At 35.4% G+C, this 21,649-nt stretch overlaps 3 protein-coding genes and 1 pseudogene across 7 annotated transcripts; 3 read left to right on the forward strand and 1 right to left on the reverse strand.

Annotated features, from left to right (window-relative positions):
• The first annotated feature begins 1,697 nt into the window (after positions 1 to 1,697).
• Positions 1,698 to 6,970, forward strand: LOC145587525 (nifU-like protein 2, chloroplastic). The gene is made up of 5 exons (XM_081644262.1): positions 1,698 to 1,851; positions 2,136 to 2,273; positions 2,361 to 2,463; positions 3,922 to 4,232; positions 6,491 to 6,970. The coding sequence occupies exons 2-5, from the start codon at positions 2,181 to 2,183 to the stop codon at positions 6,680 to 6,682; spliced, it is 699 nt and encodes a 232-aa protein (XP_081500388.1). The 5' UTR covers positions 1,698 to 1,851; positions 2,136 to 2,180; the 3' UTR covers positions 6,683 to 6,970.
• Positions 6,971 to 7,426: 456 nt separating this feature from the next.
• On the forward strand, positions 7,427 to 16,038 carry LOC145587526 (receptor-like serine/threonine-protein kinase NCRK). 3 transcript variants are annotated; one of them, XM_081644263.1, is made up of 11 exons: positions 7,427 to 7,690; positions 10,140 to 10,206; positions 10,631 to 10,722; positions 11,360 to 11,473; positions 11,733 to 11,849; positions 12,744 to 13,007; positions 13,143 to 13,378; positions 13,517 to 13,807; positions 14,151 to 14,387; positions 14,616 to 14,843; positions 15,337 to 16,038. In XM_081644263.1, the coding sequence occupies exons 3-11, from the start codon at positions 10,653 to 10,655 to the stop codon at positions 15,658 to 15,660; spliced, it is 1,881 nt and encodes a 626-aa protein (XP_081500389.1). In that variant the 5' UTR covers positions 7,427 to 7,690; positions 10,140 to 10,206; positions 10,631 to 10,652; the 3' UTR covers positions 15,661 to 16,038. The 3 variants fall into 3 exon arrangements, with proteins under 3 accessions (XP_081500389.1, XP_081500391.1, XP_081500390.1); XM_081644265.1 differs by having other exon boundaries at positions 10,647 to 10,722; XM_081644264.1 differs by having other exon boundaries at positions 7,427 to 7,682.
• A 593-nt stretch (positions 16,039 to 16,631) lies between these two features.
• LOC145587527 (F-box protein At5g39250 pseudogene) lies at positions 16,632 to 19,497 on the reverse strand (annotated as a pseudogene). 2 transcript variants are annotated; one of them, XR_014101287.1, is made up of 2 exons: positions 19,251 to 19,497; positions 16,632 to 17,581 (listed from the first exon to the last, which is right to left on the reverse strand). The product of XR_014101287.1 is annotated as an F-box protein At5g39250 pseudogene, transcript variant X1 (transcript). The 2 variants fall into 2 exon arrangements; XR_014101288.1 differs by having other exon boundaries at positions 16,632 to 17,657.
• A 246-nt stretch (positions 19,498 to 19,743) lies between these two features.
• On the forward strand, positions 19,744 to 20,628 carry LOC145588601 (protein FAR1-RELATED SEQUENCE 5-like). Its single transcript, XM_081645227.1, has one exon. It carries the CDS (start codon positions 19,744 to 19,746, stop codon positions 20,626 to 20,628), a length of 885 nt encoding a protein of 294 aa, XP_081501353.1.
• The last annotated feature ends 1,021 nt before the right edge of the window (positions 20,629 to 21,649 follow it).

The raw sequence follows: 21,649 nt of genomic DNA on the forward strand, positions 1-21,649 counted from the left end.
GAACAGTTTCAATTCTTAACCATAGTTAGTTGGTGTTTCTTCTGCAACCAATATTCGCAAATTCAAGGAATGCTTTCAAGTGTTTTTCCATTAAATTAATCATCTCCTTCAAATTGCCAATCTCTTGGGTTTTATCTGTGTTGTCGGATCGTTGTCGATTTTCTACAGTATTAATTGGGGTTTACTTTTCGCACCAATTAACATAAACAAAGAATTCCAAACAGTAACTAAACAAAAATTAATACAATTAAAAACGTGATTGAAAGCCTTTTCAACCTTAATTTTTGGAAGCACAAATATCGTAAAGTAGACTTAACCACAGTTCGAAACCATACCTTACGTATAGATTAGACCATATACCAACCAGATCTACTCACCATCGATCATTGTATGCCGACCGGATGTCGCGAAATCACAGTTTACTTATTGTATTTAGCCACCACAATCACCGTTATAGGTTGGTAAACCTTATCTCATGAGTTCTCCCTAAACATATAACTTCCCCATTCAAAGTTTCAAACACAAAATTAAAAATTGGAAATCTTATGCCGATTTGTTTGTATTCAAAAGATTAATTAATGCTCAATTATATGCTTCTTATAGCTTTCATTAATAAAAAAGAAATAATATACAACATAACTTAAAGTTCATATAATATTCAATACATTTCAATAAATCTGGTAATAATTAAAGTTCATCTTCTTCCTCAAAACAAAGAAAACTCCTACACCCAGGTTCTTGGAATCCCGGTGAGCTCCCTCGTAAAGTCAAAAAGATAATTGAAAATCGGGAATTTTCGACGGCTCCGGCGGCTTTGTCGCCAAATTCAAAGGAAAAACTTAAGAAAATTGTAGAAATTAAGGGAATTGTTAACTCTTAAGGGTAGGTGTTTGTCATGGAGGAAGATCTTCAACAAGGGAGGATGGAGAAATCAAGGAGGAAGGTCTTCAACAATGGAAGAGAGAGAAATCATGGTGAAAGGTCTTCAACAATGGATGAGAGAGAAATCATGGAGGAATATCTTCAACAATGATACCTAGCCCATGATTTCCGGCTAGAAGGAATGATGAAGGTGGAAGTGTTTAACGGTGAAAGAAGGTCTCCAAAGGTGTTTAATGGTGAAAGAATTAAGAATATGACAACTGTTTCAAAATTGACTTAACTGACCTTGAGTTCAGTCATGTTGGTCATAACAATTGAGTTTGTTAACTTCGTGAAATACCTTTTAGCATGTAAGTTAGACACGTGGCTTGAAGTGGTTAGAGCTTTTCTCTCGATTTTAGGAGATCCTGAGATCGATTCTCACCCTGTCTTCTTTCAAAAAAAAAAAAAAAAAAGACACATGGCTTGAAAAATATTTTTTTAACGGGATTTCGCGAAACCCAAGGCAAGTTTATTACAATAATGCCATGTGATAAACTATCCAAGTTTTTCTAGGAGATCAACTTGTATTTTCTCCTTTGAATTAGATGCTACATATTTTCCCTCATTAATATTAGCCGTCAATGATTAAATTTGTGACATAATGTCAAGCCGAAACAGGTTTCAGACATGACTTGACTAATATACGTTAACCCCCTTTAAGGACGTTTGGTTCGCAGAGTGGTATGAATTTGGAATTAGGAATGAGGTAAGGAGGTATGAAGTTGGAACTTGATATTTAATAGTTCGATTGAATTCCTCTATCCCCCCGAGGGGGTTTTGGGGGGAAACGTTCCCTGATACAGCTGCTCTTCAAACCCTTATATCTTCTGAATACAAAAAATATCAAACAATTTCGACTTTTAATCGTTGTAATTGTATTGAAGGTGAAGAACAGCATCCCCAATTAAAACAAAGCAAGTATTTTAGGTATTTATTTAATTTGCTAATTTTTTCGAATTGTATTATACCTTTTGTTTTCATGTTCAAATTTTTACTTGTTTTTGTTAGGTTAACTTTTAATTTCATGGTGTTATTGTTAATTCGAAGCTATTGCTTCATACCCATGAATTAGATTACTGGAAAAAATCACTAATTTAGATTTAATTCTTGATTAGGGTATTATTTGATGTCTATTTTTCTGTAATTATATTGGGTTTTGAGTAGTTTATGCGATTTATTGAGCTTTGAATTAATCAATTTCCTATTCCCAGGTTGAAAAACAGTCATTATAAATTTCCCAACAATCAAACTTCATTATGTTGAGCCAATCTTGTTGCTACAAGGTTCAACAAACCCTTGAACCTTCGTGTTCTCGACCGGCGGCTCCGTGCCTTCCTCTTCAATTTAAGGTCCATATTTTTCTCCCTGTGATTTTATTGTGATATAGGTAGATAACTGCGACTGAGTTATGACATGGGTTATTGAAATTTCAACAGAATTCGAACTTATTTGGATCCCAGTGTAAAGGTTTTAATCGTGCAAGACGAGGTTTTGCTCATTCAAGTTGTATCCATTCGCTCTCTTCGACTAGAGTTCGAGGTGGGTATTTCTCAATTTGTTGCTACTATTGTGGTTTCTTATTAGTCTTTGTGGTAGTGTCAGCACATTGAGTTTATCACATATGCTAATATGACCTCAGAAAATGTGAATTGTTGGAGCCTAAAATAACAATTCTGTTAAGGTTAAGTGCACCTCTAGGAGGGCGTTAATAAAATATCTTTCCAATTAAAGCATAAGTCGTTACATATTTTCTGCATCATCATATCTACTATATGCAACAGTGTTAGCGTAATATTTTTCACATTTCCTGTAAAGCTCCCTTGTCATCTGTTTTTAAAAAACTACTCCGCACAAGTATTATGCTATAGTATGTGCCGTGTAGGTCTTTTATCCCTATACTACTAACATTGTTAAAAGATTGATGATGCTTTTTAGTTCTATGTGCAAAAAGTAAGCTGCATATCCAATTTATACTTGTCAGCCATTATTCCCTAAAGAGTGACGTTTTACTTATAGCCAAAAGATGTACGGAGTATTAAAGATTAGTAGTCTAACTTCCTATTCTTATGAGGTCTATCTGTGTACTCGCAATTAAGTTTTGTTTTCAGTTTTTTGTTTACTGTTCTTTTTAGGATTCTATGTTGTATTGTACTATTGTTGTTTGATTTAGTTAGGATTTTGATTGTTTCAAATGTTTTAAAATTCTACCCCCCCCCCCCCCCCCCCCGCCAAAAAAAAAGTCACATGTTTTTTATTCACTCGATTTGGGTGTTGTGTCCAACATGGTGTTGGATACTCTGACTCTCTAGAAGTCTAGAATTTATAAATTTTCATATAGACCACTATATATTTGGTTGTTGTATCGTGTCAAAGTGTCTGAGGATCTGACATGCAACACCTGATGTACATCAGGGTCTCGAAGTAACATAGGAGTAGTAGTTTAGGCTGATTTGTTTTCATCATGCTAAGGAGTCCTAGTTTGTCTGTGTTTGCTTTTGTATCCTATAGAAGGCAAATCTTGTATGCATTATCTTACAGGTGTGAGTTTGTTAAATTGATGATGACTTCAAGAAAACCTCAGTAACTTAGAGTTTTGAGATCTGCCCCTGTTACTAACCATAATTATAATTATTAAGTAAAGTTCGTCAGTGGCCTAAATTCCGTATCAAGCAGATCCTAGAAACTTTCTACAGGTCAATTGTCTAGTTGCTTGATCATCTTGTGAATGGGTGAAAGGGGGGAGGGATGTTGTCTGAAATTTTCATTTATCTGAAAGATGTGTTGGTATGTCATTGTCAATGTGGTGTCTTAGTCCTTAGATTTAGCCTTCATTTCAAAGTTGTTTTGCATTTATTAATAGTATAACCTGTATAGCAGTAATCCAGTGTCTTAATAATTATATATCTTTTTCAATTTATTTTTATTTATTTTTTGTGTTATCTACCATGATGAAGCTCTCGTCCTATGACTCACATTTGTTTTTTCTCTTCATTTCAGTGATTAAAGCTGTTACCACTCCTAATTCAGCTCTGGAGCTTCCCCTAACTGAAGAAAATGTTGAAAGTGTACTAGATGAAGTGCGGCCATATCTAATGGCTGATGGTGGTAATGTTGCTGTGCATGAAATTGATGGAAATGTAGTTCGATTGAAATTGCAAGGAGCATGTGGATCCTGCCCCAGCTCTGTAACAACCATGAAATTGGGTATTGAGCGCCGCCTTATGGAAAAAATTCCTGAGATAGTTGCAGTGGAAGCAATTCCTGATGAAGAAACTGGCCTTGAGCTAAATGAAGACAACATAGAAAAGGTGTGCTTACATGTTTAGTCATTATTTTTAAGGAAGTAAATCATGAAATGAAACTTTTTTTTTCTTTCCTGTTTGTTTCTTTTTATCTGTCATCAACTAATTGGATTAATTATACTAAAATCATTTAGTGACTTAGAGTAGTTTAGACACACCTGAACGGCTTAAGTTAGTTTCTCTGAGATGTTTACATCAGAATCGTACCTCTTTCCTCTGGTGTTAATCTAGGGACGAAAGACTCAAGGAAATTACCACTGGTGACAAGAAATTATGATGATATAATGAATTAATAATATGATATTCTATGGAAACTAGCTAGAAAAAGAGAAATGCATGCAAAGTTTGATGGAGAGCACCTGTGTGCAATTGTGAACTTATTCTATTCCTTTGGGTATCAGTGATAGCACCTGTGGTCTGTTGAGTGTGTTATGGACTAAGAAGGTTAAAATTAACTTTTATGGTATGTTATGCTGTTGTCTACGAGTGGTTGATAATGTTTTGTTTATAGTCCTGTATGTGAAGAGAATGACTTTGCACCATATGATGTTATAGTCTGAATGCTATTTTGTTCAAACATGTATATTATGGCATTTGATCAGTGCGGCGAAAAGTTGATTGTATGATTGTGGCATAGATGAGACAGTTTATCACGCAGATTTCTCTTTATGTCTCTCATGAGTTTACTGGATGCATCAGACACTTAGAAAATATTGATTTGACCTAGATTTGATGGCAGCAGCCAGAGATTCTCTGGGCACCACGTAGCACACTTGATGAAAATTTGAGAGCATACCTTTTAATGTCCTTATGCTGGAACCTCCTTTTTCTGCTTTTGTATCCAGTGCTTGTAGAATGTTGCAAGTTACTTGAATCACAGAGACCACAATCACTAAAATTGTATATTTAACCCAGTCTGAGGGTGTCTTACCTCTTAACCTATTTACCCTTTGCCAATATGAATTGATGCTGTTGTTTTGCAATTTGAAGTTGCACATCTACTCAGTACTCTGGCTGAAACCTGAATACCAGTAGCTTCTGCTTTAGTAGACTGATTTCACTTCCATTCACAGATGATGTTCATTAATCTGGTGTTGTTTTTAATTTACAAATTTGACTATGATGTTGTTCCGTTATACTTTGGGATAGAAGTTAGTGCTGGATTTTTACGCCATACACAAAACTGATGCATTAGTGCTTGTTGAGATGTTTACAGAATCAGCACCTTTTTTTCATCACAAGGAGACAGTAAAGTAGATGCTTTGAGTGGAATATAATGTACCACTGGGTTCTCCTATTAAGAATATAAGCAAATTTTACATCACAAATGAATAAGCTCATACTGCACTTAGGCTTGGTAGCTCTAACCTGTCATGCTGGAAATCGGGAATCACACAGATTCTTTTATCTTATTAAGATTAAGAATTAATATTTCTGATCAATTTTGATCCGTTGTCGATATATCATAAACACATAGCTTGTCTAAGCTAATGCCTCTTCTTGATCAAATAGGTTTGTGTTATTTGCCCCCAATGAATGCCTATCTTGAATTGCTCCCAAATGTTTTTGTTCATTGTCGGGGGTGATTTTTTCGGAATAATGAATTGGGAAAGTGCTGTGTTATTGACAGTACATGACACAACAATCTTAATCAGACTCTTAGACAGTGTACAACAGTCCATCCAATTTGGGGCACTTACAGTTGAGTGGCTTTACCTGGATTAAATTAAAATAGCTATTTCACTTTTAGTTTGTACAATGGAATGACTGTTTTCTACATAAAATTCACACTGGTGGGGTGTTTAAGAGGATTAGTGGTTTGGGAATATGAACAAGAAGCTGATTCCTACATTTCTCTTGTTTTTATTATATAGGATTGAGATCACTTGAAGAGGTTTGGGTTGGGAACTGTGGTTTTTTTAGGGAGGGCTAGCACTTTGTAATAAAGGAAGGGAATAGAGCTAAGTAATGGAATGAGCATGTGGCCAAATTTTTAAATGAAAATGGAGGATAGTTGGGGAGGAAGTTTCGGAAATTTATGTACTTGTACTTATTTCAAACTATTCGTGTCATAGATTATTATGGAGTGAATCTCTAATTACTGATTCCTACTTTCATATTTACTTGTTTATCTTCAAATTTCCATTCTCATTCCCATTTACATAATGTTCTGTGGATGTTAAAAATCCAAGATTGTGAGGTTTGACACTGCTGGCTGCACTTGATATATGCATTGGTGAAATTCACATAAGTTATTATTGCAGGTCCTTGAAGAAATAAGGCCGTTCCTTATAGGAGCTGCTGGTGGAACTTTGGAGCTTGTTGGGATTGAAGAGCCAATCGTGAAAGTCAAAATCACAGGTCCAGCTGCCGGAGTGATGACTGTTCGAGTGGCCGTTACACAGAAATTACGCGAAAAAATCCCGTCCATTGCAGCCGTTCAACTTTTATCTTAATCTTTTATTTGCATAATATTACAGGCTTTACAGCTATACCAAAATAGTTTTTGGTGCAAAGCTACACGCTAGATAGTGTTTGTAAGTTGTATTAGTCTCGAAGGATATGTATAATTGTACAGGGTAATTCAATTTGGTTGATCACTTAATTTAATACAATATATTTCATTTTAATAAATAGAAAAAATAAAAATTCAAAATTGTATCGAACTCAAAGCTTCATGAGAGTTTTTGGATTCAGTATGCAATAATGTGCAGTTATGCAAGTCCTCTACACAATATACTCGACTGGAAGTCTAATACGACGGTGAGTTTTTTTCCTATTTATTTGTTTATACTTGAATAAGTTAAATATATGTATTGAGTACAGGCTGAGCTGAGCTCGAGTAGGTGTTAAAGTTTTCAAGTTCAAGTCGAGTTTCAAATTTCTAAACTCAAATCTCAAACTTGTGCACATCTCATGTCACTAGCTGGCACCCATAGTCTAGCCCGAGTCAGTGCCATCTTTTTAACGCGAGTGCATTGGGGTAGCCAAGAATCACAAGAATGTCACATGTGTCATAAATTCTGATGGCAAATAAAAGCGTGGACTGATACCCTGAAAATCGCGAAAACAATTGCATTAATTACAATTATCAATGCAAATCCAGGAACGATGACGAGTAGGGACCCCTCGAATGAACCGTTGGCTAGCAACGTAGTGTGTGTCCTATCTTTAACGCCGTATCATTTCTCACCACTTTTGCACTCTTCCCACCTCACCCTCACCCTCACCCTCACTCACACACTTGGAGACTCGCACCATTTTCTGCAACTCTATTAACACACAAACAACAATTCTACTAGAGAGAGAAAATTCTCTGTTTCTTTCTCCTGATCTCCTCCTATTCAAGCTTTAAGCTCATTTTAATGGCGTTCAATCTAAGCTCAACCTCCATTGTTACTATGATCTGCTAAATGTGCTTCATCCTCAGAAGTGAAGAAGAACTACTAAGCTCAGGTGCTCAGGTATTCTGAAACTTTTCGATTTTAATTTTTCGATTTTTTTTTTTTTTTTTTTTTTTTTTTTTGGTAATTTACAAAATTCGAACTATTGAATGTTTGCTTGCTATTTACGTTCAAGGTTACTTTAATTTGTGATCATTGCTTATTGTTGCACCCGAGTGTAATTAATTTGCATTATACAGTTATAATTTTATAATCTATATCCTAGCGAGATTACTCCGTGTTTTTATTAGGTACACCCGAGTGTGTAATGGATAGTATGATACATATTCAGCTTCGATAAAGAGAAAAGATGAGTTTGTGAGAATAGAATAGTGAAGTAGTTATACTCCGTATATTAATTCATATGGTACACCCGAGGAGTGTATAATGAGATTGTGATCGTAATAAAAACATAACAAAATTTTGAATAGAATAGTGGAAAAGTAGTACTGTAATTTGAAGTAGCTCATATGGTACGAAGTATATGATTCCCAGATTTCGTTGACTTAATTGTAAAGATTTGGAGTACGCCCTGAAAATGCAGTACTTTTTTTTTTTTTTTTTTAAATAATATTTTTACATTACTTAAAATTTAAAATTTGAATATTTTGTGTCGGTAATTCAGACACTGAGCTGGTGGAACAGGTTCTAAATGGTGATTTCATTTGATAAGATGATTAATTATTATTAATATTATTGTATAAGACGTTGAGGAATCATTGTCAATACACACGTCTATGTTTCATGACTTTAGCGCCTGTAGATTTTGTCTTTGAACTTCAAAGCCAAGTAGTACTACTTTTAATCTACAAAGCAAGTGATGATCAACAACCCTGCACCTTTTTTCTTTTCATGTTGGCTTCGAAAAATTTAGGGTTTTGTTAAACATAACCCTTAATCGTATTAAAATCGGAAATCTATAACAAATCTGTGAAATCACGCGTCTATTTTGACTTTTAGAGAAATGTTTAATTTTGACCTAGTGGTTAAGATCGATGGCTTGTGTACGATCTTGACATCTTTTAATAGTCGAGATGATTTTAATTAAGAGATTTTTAACACAAAATTATGCATTCATTGTTATTAATATTAATTTTTTTTTTTTTTTTTTTTTTTTTTTTTTTTTTGACAAGAGTTATTAATATTAATTCAATACTTCATAGTTTTTTTAAAAATAATATTAGCTTCTTAAATTATAATCAATGCATACCATTTTCATAATTTAAATACTGTATGAAAAATTAATTAATGAAGTTGACGATCTGTTTGATGTGGGTACATAATTTAAGCATATATTATATGCTGTACAGGAGTTTTGGAGAGTTAGCTCGAATCATGGGGAGCACAATAATAACATAAACTTTAATATTAATTAATTGTATATAATTGATTTTCTTGAAATGGTTGAGTGGTCGCTTTCTACTGTGTAAAAGATTAGCTTTGGCAATATCTGGAATGATTGGTTTGGTTTTATTATTGTTAATCCACATTGTTTAGTTTTCTTCTACAAATATGCTACGCCTTAGTTTGGCTATGTCTTCTGCTTCTGCTGTGCTGGTAATGGCATTGTTGATTCGGGTTTCTAGTTTTGGCATGCACCTTGTAATCTGCTAATAAGTCGTTTCGTGGAAGTGCCATCTCTATTGCTTTGTTTTGGAAGACCAAATTGGCTTGTTCTGTCCCAAGTGCCTTCATATTAAAGCTGAGTAGGAGTCAACTATAAATGGGTTTCATTTAGCATTATATGGGATTTTTGTTGTCTGAAGATGGTGATGCATTGCTAGTAGACGACTAGTTATGATTCTGTATTCAAAAATAGCTTGCATAAAAGTGTAAAGAAGTCTCTGAAGGTTTTATATTCAGGTATTGTGGACAATGTCGGTTAGTTTCTTTCATATGCGTGTTCCTGAATGGACGAGTATTAGAATGTGCAGAGAAATATTCAATCATGTTTTGATTCTTTATCTGTTCCAGATATCTTGGTATTAAACCAATTGAGATGGGTCAGATATTGGTCATATGCAATAGATTAATAAAAGTACTTAAATTTTTACTTTTTTTTTTGGAAGAAATTTATTGGTATATTGTAAGTACAGAGTGTACTTTTGTGCATCTTCTAAATAGTGAATATATGTATTTTGTTGGCAATTCCTTGAAAAATATGAGTTTCTAGAGGGATTGTTGGCCAAACATGAATTTGGTTGAATTTTGTTTGACCATATATTTATACACTTAGGACTTCAGATTATTATTATTATTATTTTTTTTAAATTGCACCTGTGAATCTGATATATTTCTGAAACAAAGGTTAGAAGAAATTAATTTGGCTGACTATACATGAATTGATCAATCTTTTTGGCTAAGATGAAAGCATTACAGTTGTGAATTAAGCTCCTCCATTGGGCCATTCTTTTGGCTGATAATTGTGTAATCAATCATATAGCTAATTCCTATAACAATTCTGTGACAGATTTGGTTGTTGGAGGATTTGAAATTCAACTTATGGACATGAAATTCCAACCATACTGTATGTGAAGGTATGCATTAGCCTCCCTCTTCGATTTAAGCATATAAAAGAGATTTCTGGGTTCTTAATGTTTAGAGCGAATCATACATAGCCTTTTTATGTTCTGTTCATGTTCAATTTGTATTTTCTATATGTAAGTTATTGCAGATTTAAGACGCTTTTCTTTTGTAAGTAACCATGTTTTTTTAATTTGAAAGTTTGAAACAGTATAGAAGTTGGTGTCACACTTCCATTTTTCACTTGCTAATCTACTATTTTGTCTTTATTGTCTCAGAAACTTGATAAAAAGCAAAGCACATCTTCTGTTATATTTGATGCTTGCTTGCTTGCTGTCTGATAGGGACATTGCTACTATTAGTATTAAATTAAAGTTACATTATAATGTACATTTAGCATAGCATGTCTGTTTGATGATTTATTTTTCTCTTCTGAAGTTCAACTCTATCATAGGAATTGATGAAGATCCAGCTGCAGGTTGCTATTACATCTGTTTTGTTCTTAATCTGCATTCAGCAGACAACATGTGGTTAGTACCTTAGAAACTAAAAGTCTTGAGTGTATTAGTTTATCGAAAGAATTTTTCTTTTCTTACAAAGTCATTCAATTATGGTATGCAACTTCGGGGCGTTTGATATAATATTAACTTGATGTCCAAAATACTTCTGCTGTGCTTTTTCATGGTAATATATGAGCAACCCCTGACTCTACCTTTTTACGCCACTGAACCCAAATATACTTATGTAATGATTAATTTTTTTGATCGCATAGTTGGCCCTTTTTTTGAGGGTGGTGAGTCATAATTAGAGTGTTCCACCTGTTTGTTTGATAGGTCAAGGTAATCCATCTTTTGATGAGTGAAATATTTGGTTATCTACCAATTGGCATATGCAATTGGATTGTGGTCTTGTGGGTGTTGCATGGCCTAGTCATTTATAAGCACATAGATAAGGGGCTTCCTAATACTGTTTATGCCCATATGCCTGAGGCAATTTCTGAAAAGCTACTGAATTGGTCTCTTTTTGTATTGTTTAGAGGTTCATGAGTCCCATCTGGTTCAGCTGTTGTTCTGGCAGGTTTCAATCAAACTTGTCGGTAAGGGTGAACTAGATGCAGAATATGAGCAGATGAAGCAAACCTGAATTATCTTTTCTCTCTGGGTGCAGAACAGGTGTCAAATTCATCTGGAACTAGGTGGACCTGCACATGTTCTGCGTATCAAGAAACTCAAAGGTCCAGTAATGCAGCTAATTGCTCCACATCGTGTGATTGCCTGCCTGGTAGGTTACCAGTTTACCACCTTATGCTATTCCTGGTTTTATATGTAAGATGGGGAAAGATGAAGATAAACCAACATACCACAAAAGGATATTTTTTTATTTGTTAAAATATATTATTGTATACGAAATTTATATTTTTGGTGTCTATAAAATCCTGTTTCCTTAGCCACCGGTTCCTGAATTTCTGTTAGTACTCATAAATTATTAGATCAATTGCTCATCCTTGTATTAGTTATTTTTGTATTTCTTCTTGGCGTAGTGAATGTTGGATCAACTGGAAACACTTGGACTTGTGTCTGTATTAGTGGTGAATTGCCTACTTTGGCAGCAGATGGTCAGAACAGTAACTGCTTTACAGGATGTGATTGCACCTCTGGTAATTTTCTAACCTTTTGATTTTATTATAAGAAGCTACATCAGCTTGGTTTTTGGACTGCATAGGTTGAAATCTTATCAAATGTAAATTGTACATCGAAATTTCAAGCTCTTGTAGCATGGCTTGCATACTTAAAAAATGATCAAGAATGTGTCCAATCACTGAACCAGCTAAAGATATAACCCACTGCTGCATTAAGATTTAAGATTTCACTCTCTAGTTGGTGAAAGAAGTAAAAGCCACTTTATTGAGTATATAATCAAGGTCATTATAATACAAAGTCATATATGACACACTACTGAGTCTTTTTAGCTTTGTTTAGGTCACTATTTTTTTACCCCTCATTGTTTCCATCATCCACAACAACCTACACGTCATATATTCATAATTACAGGGAGAAAGATTTCACATGCCTGCATAACTCATTTGGCTTTATGTAATACCATATCCTCTTACCTTTAAAGATGGGAGAATTTCTAGATGGCTAGAAGCCAAAAAATTGAGATTAATTTCTAAATATCTTATTGCCCTTATTCCTGACCTTGCCTCACTTCTACGATCTCAGTTGGTGATAATTTTCAGACTATTCTACCTTTCATGATTTTATTTTCTGAAAGCTATTAGATATACCTCTTTTGGAGTTTGTTGGAAAGCAGTGTGCATTTGCTTACCCTTTGTCTGGTGATATCATGACAGTGCCAATTTTAAATATCAAAGTACATGTATCTGGTTGAATGATTAAACTTCCAACTTGACACGTGTTTCTAAGCGAGCCTGTGTCATGCTTACTTTTATGCTTTGACGTTTCAATGTGATGGCCAATGCCCATGGCCGCAAGAAAATGGTTAAATATCTATTTGTTCTAAATTTAGTCTTTTTCCTTTTTTTTAACAGGATCTTTTACAGCTTCTCAGGCTCCGAGCAAACACGTTTCTAACCGAGTAGTAATTATTCTCTTCGTATGCTTGGTGCTCATCACACTTGCATTAATTGTATCCCTCACCTGGTTTTTTTACCCAAGAGACAAGTGTGAGCAACAAAAAACCTTGTCTGACAGAGGATCTAGCCTCAAAAGTACTACTGACCTGATAAAACACAAGTTTCCTTCCCAGTCTCCAGCCAGAAGCAATGTGGGTCTTATGGAAAGTCCATTTACAGGTAAACTGGTTTGGAACAAAATGTTTTCAAGCGAATTCAAAATGTGTGGAAAATTAGTTTTAGGAACTACCTATCTAGGTTTTTTTTTTTTTTTTCATAAATCGAAATCACTTTGTTTTGTTCTCTTATTTACAGGTTGGATTGGTTCTCTTTTATTCAGAAGAAAAATGAAAATAATTCATGGCACAGTCACCCATTTTACATATTCAGAGTTGGAACATGCAACAAACAAATTTTCTCATGATAATCTGATTGGAGTCGGGGGATGCAGCTATGTATATCGTGGCCATCTTAAAGATGGTAGAACTATAGCCGTGAAACGACTTAAAGCTTCCAAGGGACTAGATTCTGATTCTGAATTCTTTAAGGAGGTATAAGCTTAACTGATTTTGCAGTCTTCTGATTGCCTGGTCCAATGGTGGAAGGCTAACACATAAAAAGCAATTTTGGCCACATGTTGAACTGCTTGTGCTGGCCTTGAATCGTCTAATTAGATTATTCTTGTGCAGGTTGAGATTATATCAAGACTTCACCATTGCCATATTGTGCCTCTACTTGGTTATTGCTCTATATCCTTGGGCAAACAGGTTGAGAGGCTACTCGTTTTTGAGAATATGCCAAATGGTAACCTCAGGGATTGTCTGGATGGACAAAAGCATTTGGATTGGGATACCCGTGTTGCAATTGCCCTAGGAGCTGCCAGAGGACTTGAGTATCTTCATGATGCAGCTGCTCCAAGAATTTTGCATAGAGATGTCAAATCCACCAATATTCTTCTGGATGAAAATTGGAAAGCAAAAGTAAGAATTTGACCAGTGTTACTTCATTTCTTCAAGCACTATCAATCTCTTGGTAATTCTTTCTTCATAAGGGTTTTGTCAGAAAAATATCTTTAGTCCTAGATGACTTGGCAAGAAATAAGAAAACAAAGAGGATGTTTCTTTACTGAGCAGCAATTTTCAGAATTATGTTAGGTCAATAAAATATCCAATCAGACCATACAACCAATTGATAGACATTAGAGTAGTCTTTGGATTTTTAACCTTCGGATGACTTTTGTAGTTGTTGGTGAAGCAATAGTCCTTAGTGTTTAAAACCTTGTGATGTTAGTATGTGACAAACATGCTAATTCTATAATTGCAGGTAACTGATCTTGGTATGGCAAAATGCTTAAGCACTGATGGGTTTCTCAGTTCTTCTTCTTCTCCTGAAAGAATACAAGGAACCTTTGGCTACTTTGCACCAGAATATGCAATTGTTGGAAAAGGTACATTGAAATCAGATGTATTCAGTTTTGGAGTTGTTCTTCTTGAGTTGATAACTGGCCGAACTCCAATTTTCAATGTATCTGATAAAGGAGATGAAAGCCTAGTCATATGGGTATGTAATCTTCTCTTCATTCCTGCATTTATTGCCAAATAATGGTGTGAAATCACCTTTGATTTACCTTCGTAAGTTTTAATTTAGTGATTCAGCTGAAAACTTATTTTGTTCTTGCAAGGAATAATGAGTTGGCACTTGAACCAAATTGAAAATTTTTAAGGTTGAAAAATGCAGTGTCTGAAATTTTATTTGTGAGTAATGCCTCTGTGGTTGCTCTTGCTTTAGGCTGCTCCTCGACTACAAGATAGCAGGCGTGTAATATCAGAATTGCCTGATCCAAATCTAAAGGGTAATTTTGCCGAAGAAGAGATGCAAATAATGGCCTATTTAGCAAAGGAGTGCTTGCTTTTGGATCCTGAATGCCGACCAGGCATGAGTGAAGTTGTTCAGGTCCTCTCAACACTTGTTCCAAATGTGTCAAGGGGAAGAAGGTTTCCCACAAACCTGTTCCAGGTAGAGACTTGAACATTCTTTGTTTTTCAAGAGATCCAAATGAAATGTGTTAGCAAGTTGATGGTCCAGATTCATATGTCATTTCTTAACTATCTTTCCAGTTTCTCTTTCCTACCCACTAAGATACCCATGAAGGGCTAGAAACCTACGACATCAAATCTTGTTTACACCAATTTCCCTGTATGATTCTCTATACAATCCCATCCCATCTCCCCCCCCCCCCCCCCCCCCCCCCCCAAAAACCAACAAAAAAAAAAAAAAAGAAAAAAAAGAAAAAAAAGAAGCAGACTGCTACAGGCTGATCAACTTCCTTTGTGTATTTTCACTGAAAATTTAGCATGACTGTGTTGCATTTACAAATATAGCAGATCTATGTCCACTTTTCCACTAGTAACTTTATTCTTCAAGGTTGTTAGTGTAGAGATCAAATTTATTTTATAACATTTATCAAGTTCTTATTTCAGTTACTTAAAGTTGTTTCCTTCTTTTGCAGAACTTGTCCTCTAACAGCATGAAATGTGAACAACCATGCATGGAAAAGTCTACCAGTCAAGTTGAGGTTCTTGTAGACTCTGAAGAACTCAAACAAATGTGTCCAAGTCGATGGTCGTCTCGATGTTCATTATCATCTGACATTGATCGCACCCTCTTGGCTGATAGCATTGGGAAGTCAGTAAATCTTTCTTCAGTTCAGTATGTCAATAGTCTGCTATATTTGACATCAAGTGGAAGTCATAGTACCAATGTCGATGATGATGAGATTGTGGATCTGACAGAACCTCGACTAGAGTCATTCTCTGTAGGAAATGATCAATGATCTTCAACCAGCAACAAGTGCATGCCAGCAATCTTAGATGATGAAGAGCCATCCAAGTTTAGATCTGGATGGTAATTTGACATGCAAAACAGGAAATTACCAAAGAATTCTTATTAGAAATTGTAAAGAAGCAAATCTTTTTGATTCTGTTTTCCTCCATACTTTTTTTTCTTTCTTTTTTTTTTTTTTTTTTTTTTTTTTTTTTTTTTTTTTTTTTTTTTTTTTTTGGGAGGTTTCTATGTTTTCTGTACGGCGAAATATTTGAAAATAGTCAATATATAAATTTGTTGCTAGTTACTTCCTGAATCCTGATTGCCGATTGGGACATCACAATATATAGGATCCCAATACAAATTCATTTTGTAAATAGAAAGAATCTTATCCTATGTTGTTCAGTTGTTGATTGTATTTTTTTTTTTTTTTTTTTATCACCACCATCGAAAGTGTTCAGTTGATCAGCAGTATCCGACAGAGCATGCATCACTCTGCCAGTGAAAACTTTTGTGAACATGTTAGTTGCCGAGTGAAAGGATACTACACCAGAGGTGACCTTAACTTTGCAGTCGTCCTTGGTGCTTGCCCTGCTTGGTAAGCACATTAAACCTTTCTCACCAAGCCTTGAACATATTCAGTAAAGTCCTTGATTCACCTGGACTATTATTTGCAGGGTTTTGATAATCTTTTACTACTTAACACTATTTATTCAAAAATCATATGCATAAAATGTAATGGACTCCTCTGATTTTTAATGCATTAATGTTCAGCTCTTGCTGAGATATGATACAAGAATTAAAAATCAGATGAGTCTCACACAAAACTGCTGTGTGCACCAGACTACCTGTTGCGATATAAGTCCAAATCAAATCAACATTTACTAAACAAAGAATAAAATGATAAATTTATTCAACCCAAAAGAATCTTCATATTGAGTTCAAGAAACTTTACAATGAAAAAGCATAGAGACAAGACAGCTAGCCTGCAAGCTCGATGATAGCTGGACAACTACGGATGGCGACATTTAAGCTAAAAGTGAAACAACTAGGATCAAACAATCTACAGAGATTGATATATTTATTTTATACCATTACATAGGTAAACTAGGACCTGACTTTAATCACTTCCAATCTAACATGTCGAGCAACCAAAGGGCCTCAGTCTCATTATTTGCAGCATCACAAAAGTCCATTTCAATGCCAAAAACATTTGCCACCTTATCATTCTCAGCATCGGCAAATAACAATGAAATCCATGCTCTAATACCCGATATGAAGGGGTGTATTGGGGAAAAGTCAAGATAATCAAATGCAAGGGCCCGAAAAGATGTCCAGTTAATGTCATCAAACATTGCTTTATTAACTATACAAGCAAATTTGCTGGAATCCCTACGTCCAACCAACACAGAAACGCTCACTTTCCGCCCCAATGGCACAGAAACCCTGGGTTCCACAGGCAACATCATCTTGTAATCAGGGCCTTCAAGATGGCATCTAAGAATGTTAGAAATTCCAGTAGGCAGTGTTTTTATGCCGCCATGCAGAACTAGGCCTGAGAACACTTCTGAAAATATTGACTGGCCTTCGGCCCAAATGTCAATGTAGAAGTCCAAATCATTGAAGGACAATCTTGAAGGAGGAAGAGCCTGGTGCCGCCGGCGCTTGTAAAAGGTCCCATAGAGTTTATAGTACGTGACTGTTGATGGTGAAGGTCTTTTACATAGAGAAGGCCATCTCCTAGCACATAAGCATTTCCAAAGATAATCATCTTGCGCAATGTCTCTCCACTGCTTGCAAACTAACATACAAGAAGCAAGGTCTACACCATCAAGTAGAGGAAAGACTGCCTTTAAAACAACGCATGTCATCTTGTCACGTGATTAATGATAATAAGGCACTGGAGGGTTGTAGCAGAAGTCAGGTCCACGCTGAACATTGCATAAACACAAGATTTTAGTATATAGAGGTTTCTCAACATTTTCAGCATCATAAACCAACCAGTGACTGCATAGCAGAAAATTCAATGACCAAATTGAAATTATAATCAAGGAGATGTATTAACTAGCACCAAAACAACATAGTTAACAATCCAACAAATGCTTGATGAATCTCAAACAAAGGAATCAAAGGCAGGAAACACCAGACGACCTTTAGAATCATAAATTAATACTTTGTATAGCATTTTATAGCAAAGTGAAATTTCATGAACTTTCTTTCACAATAGCACATGAGCTTTGTGTAAAGTTTGAAGCATGCTATGTATTTAGAAGAACAGGTAAAAGTGGGAAATAGTAGGACCTGCAGTACTCAATTAGGAACTTAACTAGCAGCCAAAAAAGGAGTAATATCAAGATTGATATAGTACAATCAATACCACTGTCACACTGATACTATATTCTAAATTGTTTAGCCACAACATATAGTACTTGCATATGCTATACCAATTTATAATCTTTGTAGATGTTTCAAACCACTAACGTTCAGAAACAATCTCCTATGCTTAGAGCTATAGCTGTGAATATTCTACATCTAAAGTCCTCAAGGATCCATATTATCGTTTGTAACATAGTTGGTAAGGAGATTTGGGCAATCATAGAAATGTTTCTATATGTCATATGAATGGCTTAGTAATACCACTAAATACCTAGACACACCTGAAAGAAAGTCTTGTCTACAGATCTGCAACATGGAAAATACAGTACTTAGAACAACAATCAGGGGCGATTACCTTAATAACCGGTAGGTTGGCTAACTGCTAAGTCATCACTTCCCTAATCTTTATGGTTTGCCTACTTTTTTTGGAATAATGCAGTACGATCTTTTCACATTTCCTCTCAAAAGGGACTTGTTCACGTATTAAACCATCTAAGTCAGTAAGCCTTAGTTACAACAACATACATTCAATTGAGATAACACTTTTTCCATTTCCCTTTCACTTACTTCTGTCCACTTATTTATTTCTTTTTTCCTCAGATACTACAATTAAATATTTTTCTGGTACAGCTATTCTTAACATGATTTATTCAATTGCTGCATCCAACGGCAAAGCTACAGCTTGGTGAAATTCGATAAGCTTTGCATGAACCACGGAAACACTCACATTCACATTTATAAATCAAGAAGTTGCTAATCTAATGAGGAACTTCAATATCCCAAAGCTAAGATATACAAACCATACGCCTCAAAATGGTTCGGTTGAACAAAGAATCCGAAAATTAACAAACGATAGAGGATAATTCTTATGGAAATCAAATAAAAATCACTATCATATTGACTATTAATCATAGAATACAAATAATCATATGAATTTTCCGATTGCAATTCATGCAATCAATAAGTTCCAATTCATTGTTCATAAATACATCAGGTAACTGAAATTCTCAGTCGCAATCCAAATTCAAAAATCAAATTACAATTTGGGTTAAATCAGATATGAACTCCCCATTTACAGTAATTACAAGCTTGATTTCTTATGAAAATCAAATAGAATCACTATCATATTGACTATTAATCATAGAATACAATTTAACACTTATATCATTTGCAAAATCAGAAATCTGGGAAATGCTAAACAAATTTTTGCAAAAAATTACATACCACAATCTAAGAGCAGAATTGCCAATTGCCGCTACGAATTAAAGGGCTCCTCTGATTAAAATCGCATAACAGTACTCAGAAAATCAAGTTTGCAACCCAAATTGGAAACTAGGGTTTATAGAAATTGCCTCTGAATTATATACTCGGGTCTTCAAAAAAAAATTAAAAGGGGTAATTGATTGATTTGCAGGGTTTGGCTGTTGATCGGTAAATGGCCAAATATTGGTAAGAGGGTTCAAATTTCAAAATAATTTTTTTGAGGGAAAAAAAAATTTCAAATTTCATTGTTATTATTATTATTATTATTATTATTATTGTTCTTGTTGTTATTATTATTACTATAACTATGATTATGATTATTATTGTTGTTATGATTATGATTATTATTATTTTGATTATTATTTTAAAAATATTTTGTTGGGATGTTTAATAGGCATCACTACCGGATTATGGTGGCGATGGCATCGACTACAGTTCATATTTTATAACGTCAATGATCTTCCCGACTTTTGAAGAAGCATTTGAATGGGCACAAAACATTTCCATACGTTATGGCTTTTTCCTTACAAAGTCTTCGTATAAGAAACAACGAGATGGTCGACCGGTCAAGTATCTTAAGTGCGATCGTGGCCATAGAAACACAGCCGAAGATAGAGATATGGAGAATGCTGTACGGAAAAACACGAAAAGAAAGGGTGTTAAGTGTCCATTTCGTATCAAGGTCACATGTATGGTGGACGATCAAGGGTGGAAAATCATTCCTTCATCAGGTTTGCATGGCTTGCATAACCACCCAATGATGGTATATCGAGAGGGTCATCGGCAAGTGAGTGGTCTAAGTCCGGCTGCGAAGCAATTGGTTAGTCAAATGAGTTCAGCATGTGCTAAACCTAGTCACATAATGGCGGCGGTGAAAGATGCGTTTCCCACTGAGAACCCTAACATGAGACACATCTACAATTTCAGAAGTCGTGTTAGGGTTGATGCTAGTGAAGGGAGAGATGTCGTCAACCAGTTCCTTCACTTGGCCAATGAGCGCAAATACGTTAGTTGGGTAGCTGCTGACCCCGACACACGTGTTGTCACCCACGCCTTTATGGCACATCCAGAGATGGCGAATATGTTACGAACATATCCACATGTCATAGGGATGGATTCCACTTACAAGACAAACAGATACAACATGCCGTTTTTCGAGATTGTTGGGATCACACCGACAAATCAAAACTTTTTGATCGCGTATGCTTTAATGAAGACAGAGTCCTATGAGAGTTACAAGTGGGTCTTGGAGAAATTGAAGTTGTATATAGGTTTTGAAGTGACTCCTAAGGTGATACTAACTGATCGAGAGTTGGGACTTATGAAGGCGTGCACGTAAATCCGCACTCAGCTCTGTCTCCCATTCCTACACCGACCTACACCACTGAATCCTACTGTGCCACCTCAATGGATCACGATCATCCCGGACCCAAACACGAGAAGCAACGTGAGCTGCATAGCTAGGGATAAGACTGCCATCAGCTGGACCACCTGACATCGCTTCGTGAACAAGCCAAGACGTATCTGAGTCTCGAGAACCACGAGACCTACGAGTACGGCCGGTGCTCGAAGTCGTAGAACCCACAAACCTCCCTCCTCTACCTTTCCTCACGAAAAACCCAGACGACGACTCCCCGTGCTCGAATCCTCCTCGCCCACTCTCGGAAGTCGTGGCACCCTCCGTGTCATGATGATCAGAATCATAATCATCCATGACCTGATCTAGCTCGTGCTGAGCATCCGAAGGCCAACCTAGGACATCATCCGCCGTGCGAGAAGCTGCCCTCTCCCTCCTTTTCAGAAGCATCAACACCACGAGATCGAGTATGTCGAGGACCCGATCCTTCGACACGTGTGAACTCGATATTTAGCCTTCTAACGGTTTGTGGCTATTATTTAATAAAAAAATGTAATACAAATAATTAATACTCAATTCTATAAATCTAATTAATATTCACTAATAATAAAAAATTACATTATTTTATTTTCCTAAACATAAATCTAATTTATAATCACTTAAAATAAACAATTACATTATTTTATTTTCCTAAACATAAATCTAATTAATATTCACTACCAATAAACAATTACATTATTTTATTTTCCTAAACATAAATCTAATTAATATTCACTAATAATAAACAATTACGTAATTTTATTTCCTACACATAAATCTAATTAATATTCACTTAAAATAAACAATTATATTACTTAATTGTCAAACCGCCCAAACTATACGATTGAACCATGGTCAAACCGTATATCCTGGGCGTTTTGACCATGGTCAAATCGTCTAACTTTGGCGGTTGTACCACGGTTGAATCGCACAGACAGGGCGGTTTTAGTACTTTTCCGGCGAA

This window comes from Chenopodium album, chromosome 17 (genome assembly GCF_948465745.1).
Source record: "Chenopodium album chromosome 17, dcCheAlbu1.1, whole genome shotgun sequence".
Taxonomy (NCBI): Eukaryota; Viridiplantae; Streptophyta; class Magnoliopsida; order Caryophyllales; family Amaranthaceae; genus Chenopodium; species Chenopodium album.

Excerpts from the sequence above, each read along its gene's own strand:
- LOC145587525 (XM_081644262.1), top strand. The coding sequence starts at position 2,181 with ATGTTGAGCCAATCTTGTTGCTACAAGGTTCAACAAACCCTTGAACCT. Across the intron at positions 2,274-2,360 it reads GCCTTCCTCTTCAATTTAAG|AATTCGAACTTATTTGGATC; the intron begins GTCCATATTTTT and ends AAATTTCAACAG. Across the intron at positions 2,464-3,921 it reads CTCTTCGACTAGAGTTCGAG|TGATTAAAGCTGTTACCACT; the intron begins GTGGGTATTTCT and ends TCTTCATTTCAG.
- LOC145587526 (XM_081644263.1), top strand. The coding sequence starts at position 10,653 with ATGAAGATCCAGCTGCAGGTTGCTATTACATCTGTTTTGTTCTTAATC. Across the intron at positions 14,388-14,615 it reads ATGAAAGCCTAGTCATATGG|GCTGCTCCTCGACTACAAGA; the intron begins GTATGTAATCTT and ends CTCTTGCTTTAG. Across the intron at positions 14,844-15,336 it reads TTCCCACAAACCTGTTCCAG|AACTTGTCCTCTAACAGCAT; the intron begins GTAGAGACTTGA and ends CTTCTTTTGCAG.
- LOC145588601 (XM_081645227.1), top strand. The coding sequence starts at position 19,744 with ATGATCTTCCCGACTTTTGAAGAAGCATTTGAATGGGCACAAAACATT.